Source organism: Gekko japonicus, unplaced genomic scaffold, assembly GCF_001447785.1.
Source record: "Gekko japonicus isolate JY-2015 unplaced genomic scaffold, Gekko_japonicus_V1.1 scaffold7492, whole genome shotgun sequence".
Classification (NCBI taxonomy): Eukaryota; Metazoa; Chordata; class Lepidosauria; order Squamata; family Gekkonidae; genus Gekko; species Gekko japonicus.
In genome coordinates, this window is record NW_015176193.1 from 1 (window position 1) to 12,788 (window position 12,788).

The 12,788-nt window shown below is 50.5% G+C and overlaps 1 protein-coding gene across 1 annotated transcript; it reads right to left on the minus strand.

The window, feature by feature from the left end:
• Window positions 1-2,318: 2,318 nt before the first annotated feature.
• LOC107123554 (speckle targeted PIP5K1A-regulated poly(A) polymerase-like) lies at window positions 2,319-10,361 on the minus strand (the record flags this gene model as incomplete). Its single annotated transcript, XM_015426802.1, has 7 exons — window positions 10,204-10,361; window positions 7,205-7,395; window positions 6,009-6,218; window positions 5,553-5,667; window positions 5,053-5,183; window positions 3,131-3,363; window positions 2,319-2,428 (listed from the first exon to the last, which is right to left on the minus strand). Coding segments are annotated over exons 1-7 (1,075 nt in total), but the record flags the coding sequence as incomplete, so codon positions are not given.
• Between the last annotated feature and the right edge of the window lie 2,427 nt (window positions 10,362-12,788).

Sequence of the window (12,788 nt, forward strand, 5' to 3'; positions counted from 1 at the left end):
GGACCTTCTGCGTGCCAAGCAGAAACTCTTCCACGAAGTCACAGCCCCTTCCCAGATCATTTAACTGAGTTTTTAACCCGTCGGTACCATAAGTCTCGAGGCAGACCCACTGGTTGCATTCAAACCATGGGAGATGCAAGGAATCGAACCCTGCCCCTGCCAGGCAAGTGCTCTTTCCCAGAACCACAGGCCCTCTCCTGCCCTCCTATGTGTAGCTTCACGTGGCCCACAGAGGACTGTCTCATTGTATCCTTGCAAAAAAAATAAATAATGCAAACTTGGAGAGAGGGGCCAAAGCTTTGCGGTAAAGTATTATTGCATGTAGAAGATCCCAGGTTCAAGTCCCAGCACTCCCAATTTTTTTTTTTTTTTTTTTTAATAAAGATTGGGAAAGAGCTACACAGCTTGGAAGGCAGTCAACAGCCCCACACAGGTTCTAAGGGAGGAGCCACAGCTCAGCAGCAGAACGCATGCTTTGCAAGCCTCTATCTTTTGTCCATCTGGCTCCATTATGCTCACCTGTCCTGCTCCCTCAAGTGACTCCACCCCTTTTCCCTGGCTGGCCCTTATTCCAGTAACTGCCTCTCCAAACACCTGAGTGATTCCACCTCTCTCTCTCTTTCTTCCTTCCAATCCCTCAACTTTTCCCACAGAGCCCCTTGGCATGCCCCTTATTCCTCCTTCTCAACCGGAACAAATGCAGATTCTTCCAGAGTCTGTTGCTGTTCCACCTCTTGCCCTTCCCTTTATTGTCTTCGCTGTGGTAAACTCCTTGGAGCAGGGCTCTGTTGTCTGGAGTAAAGCATGATGTACACAGAAGGCTTTATTAGTAAGGATCAAATTTCATCAAAACAAGAAGTCTTAAGTAGTAGGGATAAGAAGGGCCTCTGCTTGAGATCCAGAGGAGCCACTGCCTGAACAGAACATAAGCGAAGCCATGATAGAGCAGGCCAATAGCCCATCCAGTCCAACGGCTGAGGGGTGACATGATCGAGGTTTACAAGATTATGCATGGGATAGAGCAGGTAGAGAAAGAGGTACTTTTCTCCCTTTCTCACAATACAAGAACTCGTGGGCACTCCATGAAATTGCTGAGCGGTCGGGTTAGAACGGATAAAAGGAAGTACACCCAAAGAGTGATTAACACTTGGAATTCACTGCCACAGGAAGTGGTGGCAGCTACAAGCATGGACGGCTTCAAAAGGGAATTAGATAAGCATATGGAGCAGAGGTCCATCAGTGGCTATTAGCCTACTTCCTTTTATCTGTTCTAACCTGACCACTCAGCAATTTCATGGAGTGACCACGAGTTCTTGTAAGGGAGAAAAGTACCTCTTTCTCTACCTGCTCTATCTCATGCATAATCTTATAAACCTTGATCATATCACCCCTCAGCCGTTGGACTGGATGGGCTATTGGCCTGATCCGTCATGGCTTCGCTTATGTTCTGTTCAGGCAGTGGCTCCTCTGGATCTCAAGCAGAGGCCCTTCTTATCCCTACAGTGTTCCATCTGTACCTTCTGGCTAATAGCCATGGACCTCTGTTCCATACGTTTACCCCATCCCCTCTTGAAGCTGTTTATGCTTGTGGCCACCACTTCCTGTGGCAGTGAATTCCACGTGTTAATTACTCTCTGGGTGAAGAATGCTTCCTTTTATCTGTTCTAAACCTACTGCTCCTCAATTTAATTGAGTGCCCACGAGTTCCTGTATTGTGAAAGAGAGAGAAAAGTGCTTCTTTCTCTACCTTCTCTAGCCCATGCATAATTCTGTAAACTTCTTATCATGTCACCCCTCAATCATTGTTTCTCCAAGCTAAAGAGCCCTAACTGTTTTTCATAGGGAAGGTGTTCGATCTCCTTACTCATTTTAGTTGCCCTTTTCCAATGCTATCTCTTTCTTGAGGTGTGCTGACCAGAACTATACACAGTATTCCAAATGAGGCTGCACCATAGATTTATACAGGGGCATTATATAGCTGGCTGATTGGTTTTCAGTCCCCTTCCTAATAATCCCCAGTATAGCAATTGCCTTTTTTATTGTAGTCGCACACTGAGTCGACATCTTCAGTGAGTTCTCTGCCACAGGACTACACAGACCAGAAGTCTGACTCTAAAGCCGCTTCATATGCCTGAACTTGCCCAGCTAAAGTTCAGCATTCAAATCATGACTGCGCCTTTTTGCCCCTCCCATTCATTTCAGAGGGGGCCTCAGCAGGAGACCTCCCCGGTGAAGGGTGCCCCACGTTAGTCTGTGCACAAGGGACACTGTTTGGATTTTCTGCCTGGGGTCTCCAGGCCCTTACTCCTCCACTTTACCTGCCAATGCCTGTTGCTTTGCCCAGTGGCGCACGGCATAAACCAACGGCCTCACCCGCTCGTCTGTCTCGGTGCAAAGCTGCAGGAAGCGCGTATTGCGGAGCGCCAGCCTGTCAAGGAGACAACCCAGTGATAAGTCAAGAGAGCGCGACACACAGACTTCCGTTTCTTCCCTGGCACATCCATATGTTTAGCTATTCCATTCCCCCCCCAAAGCCTTTTGCATCAGTATAAGTCTCTGTATGCAGGGGGAGAGTGGCTGCTATCAGAAAGCCTCTGCAACCTTAAAGGTAAAGGTTTCCTTTGCTCAAAAGCCAGTCAAATCCGACTCTAGGGGGCGGTGCTAATCTCCGTTTCCAAGCCGAACCAGCGCCGTCCAAAGGGCATGACTAATCGCTGAGGCGCACAGAACACTGTTACCTGCCCAACGAAGCGGTACCTATTTGTGCAATTTCTTGCTTTCAAACTGCTAGGTTGGCAGGAGCTGGGGCCAGAGACGGGAGCTCACTGCATCAAGTGGCTCTAGGGTCTCGAACTGCTGAGCTACAGACCTTCTGGTCTGCAGCTCAGCGTATTAACCTCTGAGCCACCGCGGCCCCCTCTGCAACCCTAGGGACTGGCAAATCAGTCTAATGAATAAGAGGTCCAGTCTCCCATGGGGGGGGGGGCAGGAATGGGCAGGGCCTAGAAAACAGGAGTGAGAGGGAAGTGGAGAGTCCACCCGCTCCCTACATGAGGAAGAAACAGAGCAGGTTATCTTTCTACAAAGTCCCTGTGTCAGTATTGCTAAGGCGATGCACAACACACCATACTTGTTATCGATGGAGATGTCCCCACGCAAGCCGGACTCCTTGTGGCAGAATTTGACAACCGGACGACGAGCATTTGGCACAACCTGGACGTGATGGACACCCGGGACGCACTTCCGCAGCACGGTGGCAACCAGCTCGAGTACCTCAGGCACAGTGGCTGAAGCCAGGTCGATGTCACTCAAGATCGAATCCTCAGAGCATGCATCCGGCTCAGGGCTGGCCCCATCCTTGGCCTGAAGGAGAAAGGGCGGGTGGGGAATACATTTGGAAGACATTAAGCTTTTTTAAGCCCACCTAGCTCAATATTTGTTTATTTACAAAATTTTGTATCCACCTGCCTTCATCGGGGCAGCTAACGGGTTAAAAACAGACACGCCAAAAACACATATTAAAAACCATTATGGCCATCATCACAATCAAGCTAAAGACACATACAAAAACATAAAAACAACTATTGAAACAGAGGACAAGAACCAGAGATCACTGAGAGAATGCCAGACGAAATAAAAAAAGCCTTCACCCACTGGTGTAGGGTTGCCTGGTCCCTCCTAGCCACCTATGGGGGGTTGCCAGCTGTAAGTTGGGAACCTCCTGGAGATTTAGGAGTGGAGCCTGGAGAGGACAGGGATCTCTATGCGTTACAAGGCATAGAGTCTGCCCTCCAACGTGTCCATCTCCAGGGGTACTGATGCCTGTAGTCTGGAGATGAGCTGTAATTCTGGGGGATCCCAGGGTCCCACCTGGAGGTTGGCATCGCTACACTGGTGGAAGATGGCAACAGAAGGGGACAGGGCAGTTCCAGAATTTTGCTGCTACGTCCGAGAAAACTGTCTTCTGGTTTGCCACCCATGATCAGGTATGTTCTCAAGGGAGTAGGCGGTTCTTCAGGTATGCTGGTCTCAAGCCTTTAAAGGTCAAAAACAGCACCCTGAATTGATCCTGGAAACAGACTGAGAGCCAGTCTAGAGACGGGCTGAAACTGGTATGATATATTACTCCAGTCAACACTGGCTGCAGCATTCTGCACCAACTGAAGTTTCCAAATACTTCTCAAGGGCAGCCTCATAACGAGTGAAAATTCCCCCTGTGCACACAGGAATTAACGGTGGGACCCAACCAACAGTCCCTGCCCCATTTTATCCTCACCGCCATCCCATGAGATAGCCTCAGAGATCCGTAAGTCACCAAAGGTCACCTGAGAGCCAGTTTGGTATAGTGGTTGGGAGCGCGGACTTTAACCTGGGAGAACTGAGTTTGATTCCCAACTCATCCACGTGCAGCTGCTGGTGTGACCTTGGGTCAGTCACAAGTTCTTTCAGAGCTATTCTTTCAAGAGCAATTCTCAAAGAGCTCTCTCAGCCCCACCTGCCTCACAGGGTGCCTGTGGAGGGGAAGGGGAAGAGAGATTGTAAGCCGTTCCGAGATTCTTTTGGGTAATGAAGGGCGGAGGATAAATCCAATCTCTTCTTCGGTGAACTTCATGCCGAAGTGGGGATTTGAACCCACGTCTGCATTGTCTGAGTCCAGCCCTCCAGCCACTACAGCATGCTGGCTCTCCCCCCTTTCCCCATTTCTTTCCTCCCTTGTGCTTTAAGTTACCACTCTTAAGTTATTCCTTTGGTGTTATTAAGAACACTTTAAAAAAGTGTATCTTTGTATAGGAGTCCCCATATGTCGGTAGGTTCAAGTTTTTAATAACTGGATTGAAAAACTGAATTCGCGGCCAAGTCTAACGAGAAAACTGACATCCCCATTGTGAGAAGACCACCTTGGAATTATGTCCCATAGACTGAATGGCACTTGCTTCCAAGTCAATGTGTTTCGGATCACAGACTAAGGAACCCAAGAAATGGTTAAAGGGCATGTTAGTAACTCCACCAGTGCCACGTATCCCCAGCCCTCTTCCCCACCTGCTCTCTCACCGGGGTCTCAGTAGGACTCTTGGCAGATGCTTGGAATTTTTTGGTCTTCTCAAGGTCTAGGAACAAATCCAGGTCACATCCGGAGACATCAAAGCCATTCACCGAGGAGCCAAAAGGAAGAATGGCAGAGCCTGGATGGATGAAGAAGAAGAGATTGGATTTATACCCCGCCCTTCACTCGGAGTCTCAGAGCGACTTACAAGCTCCTTCCCCTCCCCACAACAGACACCCTGTGAGGTAGGTGGGGCTGAGAGAGCTCTGACAGAAACTGCTCATTCAAGAACAGCTCTGTCGGAACTATGGCTTGCCCAAGGTCATCCAGCAGCTGCAATTGGAGGAGTGGGGAATCAAACCCGGTTCTCCCAGATTAGAGTCCGCCCACTTAACCACTACACCAAACTGGCTCCCTGAACACAGGGAGAAGAATAAGTCATAGGAAGTTAGTTCAAGATCAGAGCTGCGGATTGGGGGAAAGAGCTCAAGAGTGGGAAAGAACTCACCAGGGAAAAACTCTAAGAATACCTCCTGGAAGAGAGTGACCAGCAAATCCCGAAGACGCCGTTCACCCTCTGAAAACTCAAAGAGCTGCACCAGCAGAGCCATCTGGGCATCCACCTGTTGGGGGGAGACCACCTGTGTCAAATCGTTTTCAGTGGCTGGCACTCCCATTGATCCATCTTACTCAGACTGGTTGAACACATGAAGCTGCCTAATTCTGAGTCAGGCCCTTGGCCTATTGAAGCCAGCACTGTCTACTCAGTCTGGCAGAGGCTCTCCAGGGCCTCCAGCAGAGGCCTTTCCCATCATCTACTGGCAGATCGTTCTAACTGGAGATGCCAGGGATTGAACCTGGGACCTCCTGCATGCCAAGTAGATGCTGGGCCACTGAGGCAGGGCCCCTCCCCATTGGTCCTTCCACATGGTTGTCAGAAATACACAAAGCAGAATTCACTCACATCATCGGCTTGGCACAGTTCTTCTGCTAACTTCTCGGGGCTCAGCTGCCCTCGCTTGGCAGACCCCTGCTTCCTGGGCGGGGTGTATTTGAAATCTTTCTTCTCCCGTGGCTTGACACGCAGCTTCTGACCCCCCAGAGTGTGCTGGGTCTGGGCCAGCACCTTCTCCAGCACCTCCCCGTCCTGCAGCTCCACAATGGCATAAACACCCTGGTGGCCCAAGACACAAAAGAAGGAAGTAAAACATCAGCTTCTGGACTGCACCATCCCAACCTCTTCCTGCTGCCGCCAATGTAGGGGTAGGGCAGAACAGGGGGATATTTGCTCAGTTGTATGCAGGGCTTGTGTCTTGACAATATGACGGACAGAGCCAGTAAAACAACTGTTTAGGGTTTAGCTTCAATGACTCCTGGAGGGCGAGATTTCCAAAAATGTTCTCCCCCCCACCCTGCAATTCCTCACAGGCTGTCAGCTACCAAATAAATTAAACTAAAACTCTACTTTCAGGATGAGATTAGTTCAACATTATATAGATTACTTTGGAAATGTTCTGATGTGCCTTTTTATTCTGTGAAAATCTTCAACAACTAATATTAAAAAAACACCCTCCTATGTAGCCTCTGAGCTTTTACATAAGAGCAGCCCTGCTGGATCAGACCAGTGGCCCATCTAGTCCAGTGTCCTGTCTCACCCAGTGGTCAGCCAGTTCCTCTGGAGGGCCAACAGACTGAGACCTTCCCCTGATGTTTCCTCCTGGCTCTTGGATTCAGAAGTTCAGTGCCTCTGAATGTAGAGGTTCCCCTGTCACCCTGGCCAGTAGCCACTGATAGTTTCATGGAGGTTAGATCTGCCTCATCCCCTTTGTGTAATTGCAGTAGGTAAGGACAGCACAATCCCAAACAGGTCTACTCAGCATCCGACTTGGGTCTATTCACCTTAATTGGATTTTAAAAGGTATAACTCTGCTTGGGACTTCACTCTAAAGGTAGCATCTGGAAGTAAACAAATGGGGGGTGTATTTCAGCTTGACCAAGGGGAGTAACTGTTGTTCCTGGACCATCACAATGGAAAATTCAGCCTCAGTAGCATTCAGCTCACCCTAATCTCTGGGAATATGGCAGGCTTCCAGTCCTATTATGCCTTCTCCTCCCTGTCTCCTAAAACTATGGTGTATCAAATGGCATATGTCAGTTCACCTTATCCTTGTCCATCACCACATTGATGACCTCCCCATAGGCTTGGAAGTAGTCACTCAGCTCTGAGGCTGGCGTCCCTTTGTGGAAGCCACTGACAAAAACACTGCGAAGCTCTTGGGCCTGGCGAATGGAGCGGAGGCTTTCCAGACGCTGGTGTTTCTTCCCCCGGAGGTGATCATCCAGGCTGGGTTCTGCAGTATAAAACCAAGGCTCTTCAGCGACAACTTGGAAACAGGAAGCACAAGGCTGAAAATGTTCTCTTCCTACTGATAGCCTACCCTACCTTTCAAATTCAAGGAAGAGAAACCCTTTTCATAAACCATTTAAGGCTGCACTTGGAGTGCCTTGTGAAGTTCTGGGTACAGCAATCCAGGGAAAACATTAACAAACTGGAAAGGATATAAAAGAGAAGTAATCCGATTTTACCTGCATGAGGACACTTTTACAATACCACTGCTCCATATGCAGACTTGGGGGGGGGGGATGCAATTGGAAAGGAAAGTAGTCACAGCCCAAGAAAAACAGGCATGTGTTCCTGCTTAATATAAGAATTCTCCTGGATCAGATCAAAGGCCCATCTAGCTCAGCATTCTGTTTTCGACTGCTACTGACCAGAAGCCACAAGCAACAAGACAAGGGCAACAGTCTTATCCCTGTGATTTGTCCTCAACATCTGGTATTTAGAAGTATACCACCTCTGTACGTGGAGGTTCCATTCAGGTGCTATGGCTAAAAGTGGTCGACAGTCTTTCCTTCCTACACAAACTCATTCATTTTTTTATCCAACCTTTCCTTCAGGGAGCTTGGGGGAGGGGGGAATACTGGTCTCCACTCCTCCACTGCACCATCATAACCTTGAGGTAGGTCAGGCTGAGAAGGAGTGCATGGGACAAGATCACTCAGCAAAAGTCTATGGCAGACTTTTAAAGTCCAGTTTAAATACGCATTGCATAGTATTTGCTTTTTTCTGTGCTGGACCAGATCCTTCCTATTTTAGTTGTTTGCTCAACAGATTTCCCAAGTTAAGTAGCTTTCATCTGGCCCGTAGTGAGCTTGGCACAGACAAGCTTAGGAAGAGAACAATGAAAATCAAGGATGCTGAAGGGTGCTTAAGAAACTATTTTAAAATCAGAGACAGGATCCTGATAGCTGTGTGATCTAGGATTGGTTCAGAAATTTTGTGTGTGTAACACAGGAAAATGCAAAAGGTAAAACTTTCCCCATGCAATCAAAACCTTCATCCTGCCTGTTTGCCCCGGGGAAAACTAAAGCGCGGTTGGGCGATCAGACCTCCCATGGAGGTCCCGTGGAGATTCCATGGAGGTCCCGTGGTTAGGGAGAGGTGCGGATCACACAGAAGTGGGGCCTTGGGGCAAAGAAGCGGGGGCCGCGCACGAGGGAAGGCAAGGAGGGGGCTGCCAGAGACAGCTGGCCAAGCGGCGCTGGGGAGAGGAGGGGCCAGCTGGCGACTGGGTGGTGTGGCATCGTGTCGGGCTTGGTGTTTTCCCCACCAGTGAGGCAGGCAGGGGGTGGGCAGTAGTTCTGGAAGGGCAACAGTCCGGGGAGCCGGCTGGTGGGGCGCGCGAAGAGGGCAAAGCAGCATGGCTCAGCCCCCTCCGCCCTGACCGCCCCTTCCCCAAGGAGACTTCCTAATCTGCCACCGCGCCCCCCTCTTCTGGGCTTCATCTCAGCCGCTGTATCTGCTGCCTTGTCCCCTTTCCCCCTATCTATTTGTTGCTCGCCTCAAGCCGTGCGCTCTTTGTGGCTTTCTTCAGGCTGCTCTCCTCTTCTCTGCACGACTTAAGTTGTGTGGGTTGTTTTTTTTATTAAACTAACGTTTGTGCATGCTCCGTTGGTTGCTTTGGCGCATCCGTGGAGCTAGGGGACATGGGCGGGTGCCGGAACTACCTCCGGAAATGCGATCAGACGCCCACCCTTTGCCCCGCTGTTTCCGGAAACTAGTACCTCCGAGGTACTAGTTTTTTACTCCGCTGTTTTGGCGTTTAGGCACGGGTTAGCGACGGGAGCTCTACACTTGCCAGATGTTGCCATGTGATCGCGCCAGGAAACTCCGCCTCTCTTCTGTCTCTGTAGCGTGGCTTATGCTCCGTGTGACCGCAGCCATGGTCTCTGTCTTTATTGTTGGTCCCCATCGATGCTAAGTCACTATTTTTGCCTTTGTGAAGTTATGTGTGAATTATTGGCATGGCCATTCTTCCACTGGTTCATCTGTTCCCGCAAGGCAACTTGGGGTTCTCTCTGAACAGGTGACTAAATGTGTCTTGTCTCTTGCGTGAATCCCTGTAAAGGCGTCAACATGAACACTGAGGCGCCAGGAAGCAGAGAACCTGCCATTTCACACCCTGCTGAGGTACATTTTCATTGCTGCTATTGCAGCAGACAGAGGCAGAGCAGAAGCCTTTAGCAATGCACAATGGTGGTAGGCCCTGAACAAACGGCATGTGACTAGTGATACCACAAATGCTTGCCTATTTTCATCTGTGAAAACACTGGCGGAAATTCGACGCAAGTCTGGTTTCTGAAAGCTTGTGTTGTGCGCTAAGTCAATTCCGGTTTACGACGACACTATAAATTAATGCCCTCCAAAACGTCCTATCAGGTCTTGAAAACTGAAGGCCGTGGTTTTCCTTTACAAATGCTTAATGGTAATATAAACACTTGTAAAGTCTCTTAGGCGCTACGGAGTTCCCGTTTGTTGGAAATTGCAATCATACTGTAATCACAATGCATGGAACCTAAATTCGAGCGGGGCTCAGCCTAGGAAAAGCCAGAATAACGAGAGTGCCTCTGAGAATGTACAAAGTGCCTTTCCTACTGAGTAACCACAGCCATCTCCTACATTCACTAGAGCTCTTAGCTGCGACTTCCACGCGAGCTCTTCTTCTTCTTAATAAATCAAGCATCCCACAAATAAAAGTAATTAGCGCAGCAAGCCTCCCCCCCGTAAACCCCACCCCTTGACCTCTGACTCCACTCACTATTGGCTACTGTCACGTGACAGAGGCGACACCGAAAGCCCCCGCGGGGCAGAGATTCCAAATCTTCATTCGTTGACTCCGCCATTCCCGCCTTCTCCACACACCGGAGATAGGTCCCCCCTCTAAAAACTTCCCCCTCAATCCTTTTGCTGCGTCTGCTAGCGTTCCACTCTAGGCTTCCGCTAGCTTTATCGTTTCCGCCGGAAACGGACCAGAGCCCCGCCTCTCATAATACGTGACCGGAGACGGTGTTGCTGTCCGGATATCTCTTCCCCCCCCCCCGGAAGAGGGGGGAAATACGAACGTTTTTTAATATGGAGACGGCGCTTCCGGTTGCCGTTTGAATAGCGCCACGTGCGGGGCAGAAGCGTATCTATGCGCCGTCAATTCAGAACCAAAAGTGTAGTGCGAATTTCATAGAGTTCGTGTTTACCCTTGGGTAAGATTCAGGTGGGTAGCCCTTGGGAAAGCGGGACGTTGCAGTGATTCAGCTATCGTAATGAGGAAAGTAAACCTGGTGCCTATTCCTCGGAGGCAGCTTCCTCCTAGGCCTCAAACCGGGACTTTCCTGCCCAGTCCCGTTGCCGTAGTAACTTGTCCCCTAGAGAGACGGGAAGGCCTTAGGGCTCTTGTTCAGAACTAAAGTATACCACACGCATATGTACACTCCGTTTTTTGGCGACGGAGCTGACGATTTCGCCATCCAAAACAACCCCCTTCTCTTGGGGGGGGTGTGTGTGTTCTGGGGTGAGGTGTTTCTGCTGGTCCTCCCTCAGGGTTGGTGTATTTATTTTAAATGATTGTGCCTCAGCCCCGGCCTGCCTAACAACTTGTGGTTTCTAAAGCAGTTTCCATCTAAAGCTTCATGTAAAGAGCAGAACAGAGAAATAAAATAATACAGTCACCCCACAAACAAAAAAGCCCAGGTTGCTTACCTGTAACTGGTGATCTTCGAGTGGTCATCTCTGCATTCACACCCATGGGATTCAGTGCGCATCGGCATTGTAGCAAGCTCTTTAACGGATTTTTGCACACAGACCTTGGGCATGCGCAGGAACCCCACCGCGCACGCCCAGAGGGGAGGGCGCAGACATCCCGCCAGTTCCTTCAAACCGCCGCAAATCAACCCCTATGGAAAATGTAGAAGCTGACAGCAGCGGGGAAGGAGGGTGGGTGGTGTGAATGCACAGATGACCACTCGAGATCACCAGTTACAGGTCAGCAACCTGTTTATCTTCGATGTGGTCTCTGTGCTTAGGGTTGCCAAGTCCCCCTGGGGGGCGGATTTCCCCCCACTTTGGAGGCCCGATTTCCACCCCCGTGAAATCGGGCCCCGGGGGAAACCCCACCCCTGTGCGCACGCCGCCCGGATGTGACGTCATGACGCCACATCTGGGTGGCGTGCACGCGCAAAGCGCGTGTGCACGCACTCAAGACGCCGGGCAGGAGCCCCCCGCCGCCAGCTAAAAAAGATCTGGCAACCCTATCTGTGCTTCACACCCATGGGAGATTAGCGAGCAGTGGCCTACCTGGAGGAGGGTGCTGGCAGGTCCTTTACTGCGTAGCCGAAGACAGAATGCGACGGTCCACGCAACAGTCACCTCGAGGCTAGACTACTGCAACGCTCTCTACATGGGGCTGCCTTTGTCGCAGATTCCGAGGCTGCAGCTAGTGCAGAATGCGGCGGCCAGGCTGGTTGCTGGTGTCTCGGAGTGGGACCACATCCAGCCTGTGCTGAAAGCGCTGCACTGGCTGCCTATAGCATTCCGGATCCACTTCAATTCACAGTGCTGGTGCTTACCTTTAAAGCCCTACATGGCCAGGGTCCGGCATACCTGAGGGACCGCCTTTCCCCATATAGGTCCCAAAGAGCACTTCGGTCGGGGTCTCAACATCGCCTTGCGACCCCGGGCCCCAAAGAGGCCAGGCTTGCGGCCACAAGGGCCAGGTCCTTCTTGGTGGCTGCTCCTATCTGGTGGAACAAGCTCCCGGAGGAGATCAGGGCCCTGCCGCCACAAATAGGAGCCACTGCCGCCACTATTACCACCAACGGGCCTATACAGCAGCACCGCTGGATGTGGCCGATTGGCCAATGAATACTGGGGCCACAGCATCCTCCCTTTGTGACTCAAGGGTATGCGCAATAGGGGTAGAGGGGGTCAGTCACGCGGGATCCTTGGGCATTGCCCACTGTAATTAATCTGTATTTAACTGTTTTAAAATGTTTTATTGTGTTTTTACTGCACTGTGTGCCTTTACTGTTGAACGACGGTGTATTACACCCGTATATTGTAAGCCGCCCTGAGCCCGCGTGCGGGGAGGGCGGGGTATAAATAAAAATAAATAAATAAATAAATGCGACCCATGTTGGTATTAGAGTTTTTGTGGACGTCTAGGGTGTAGTGCCTGATAAAGGTGTAGTGGTTTTGCAAATGTCCATCAGAGGCACTCCCTGGAGGAAGGCAGTGGAAGTAGCAACAGCTCGGGTTGAATGGGCCCTGATAGGGCCGGGCAATGGCTGTTTGGCGATCAGGTAACAGAGGCAGATGAGACCCGCAATCCACCTTGAGAGGCGCTGAGCCATG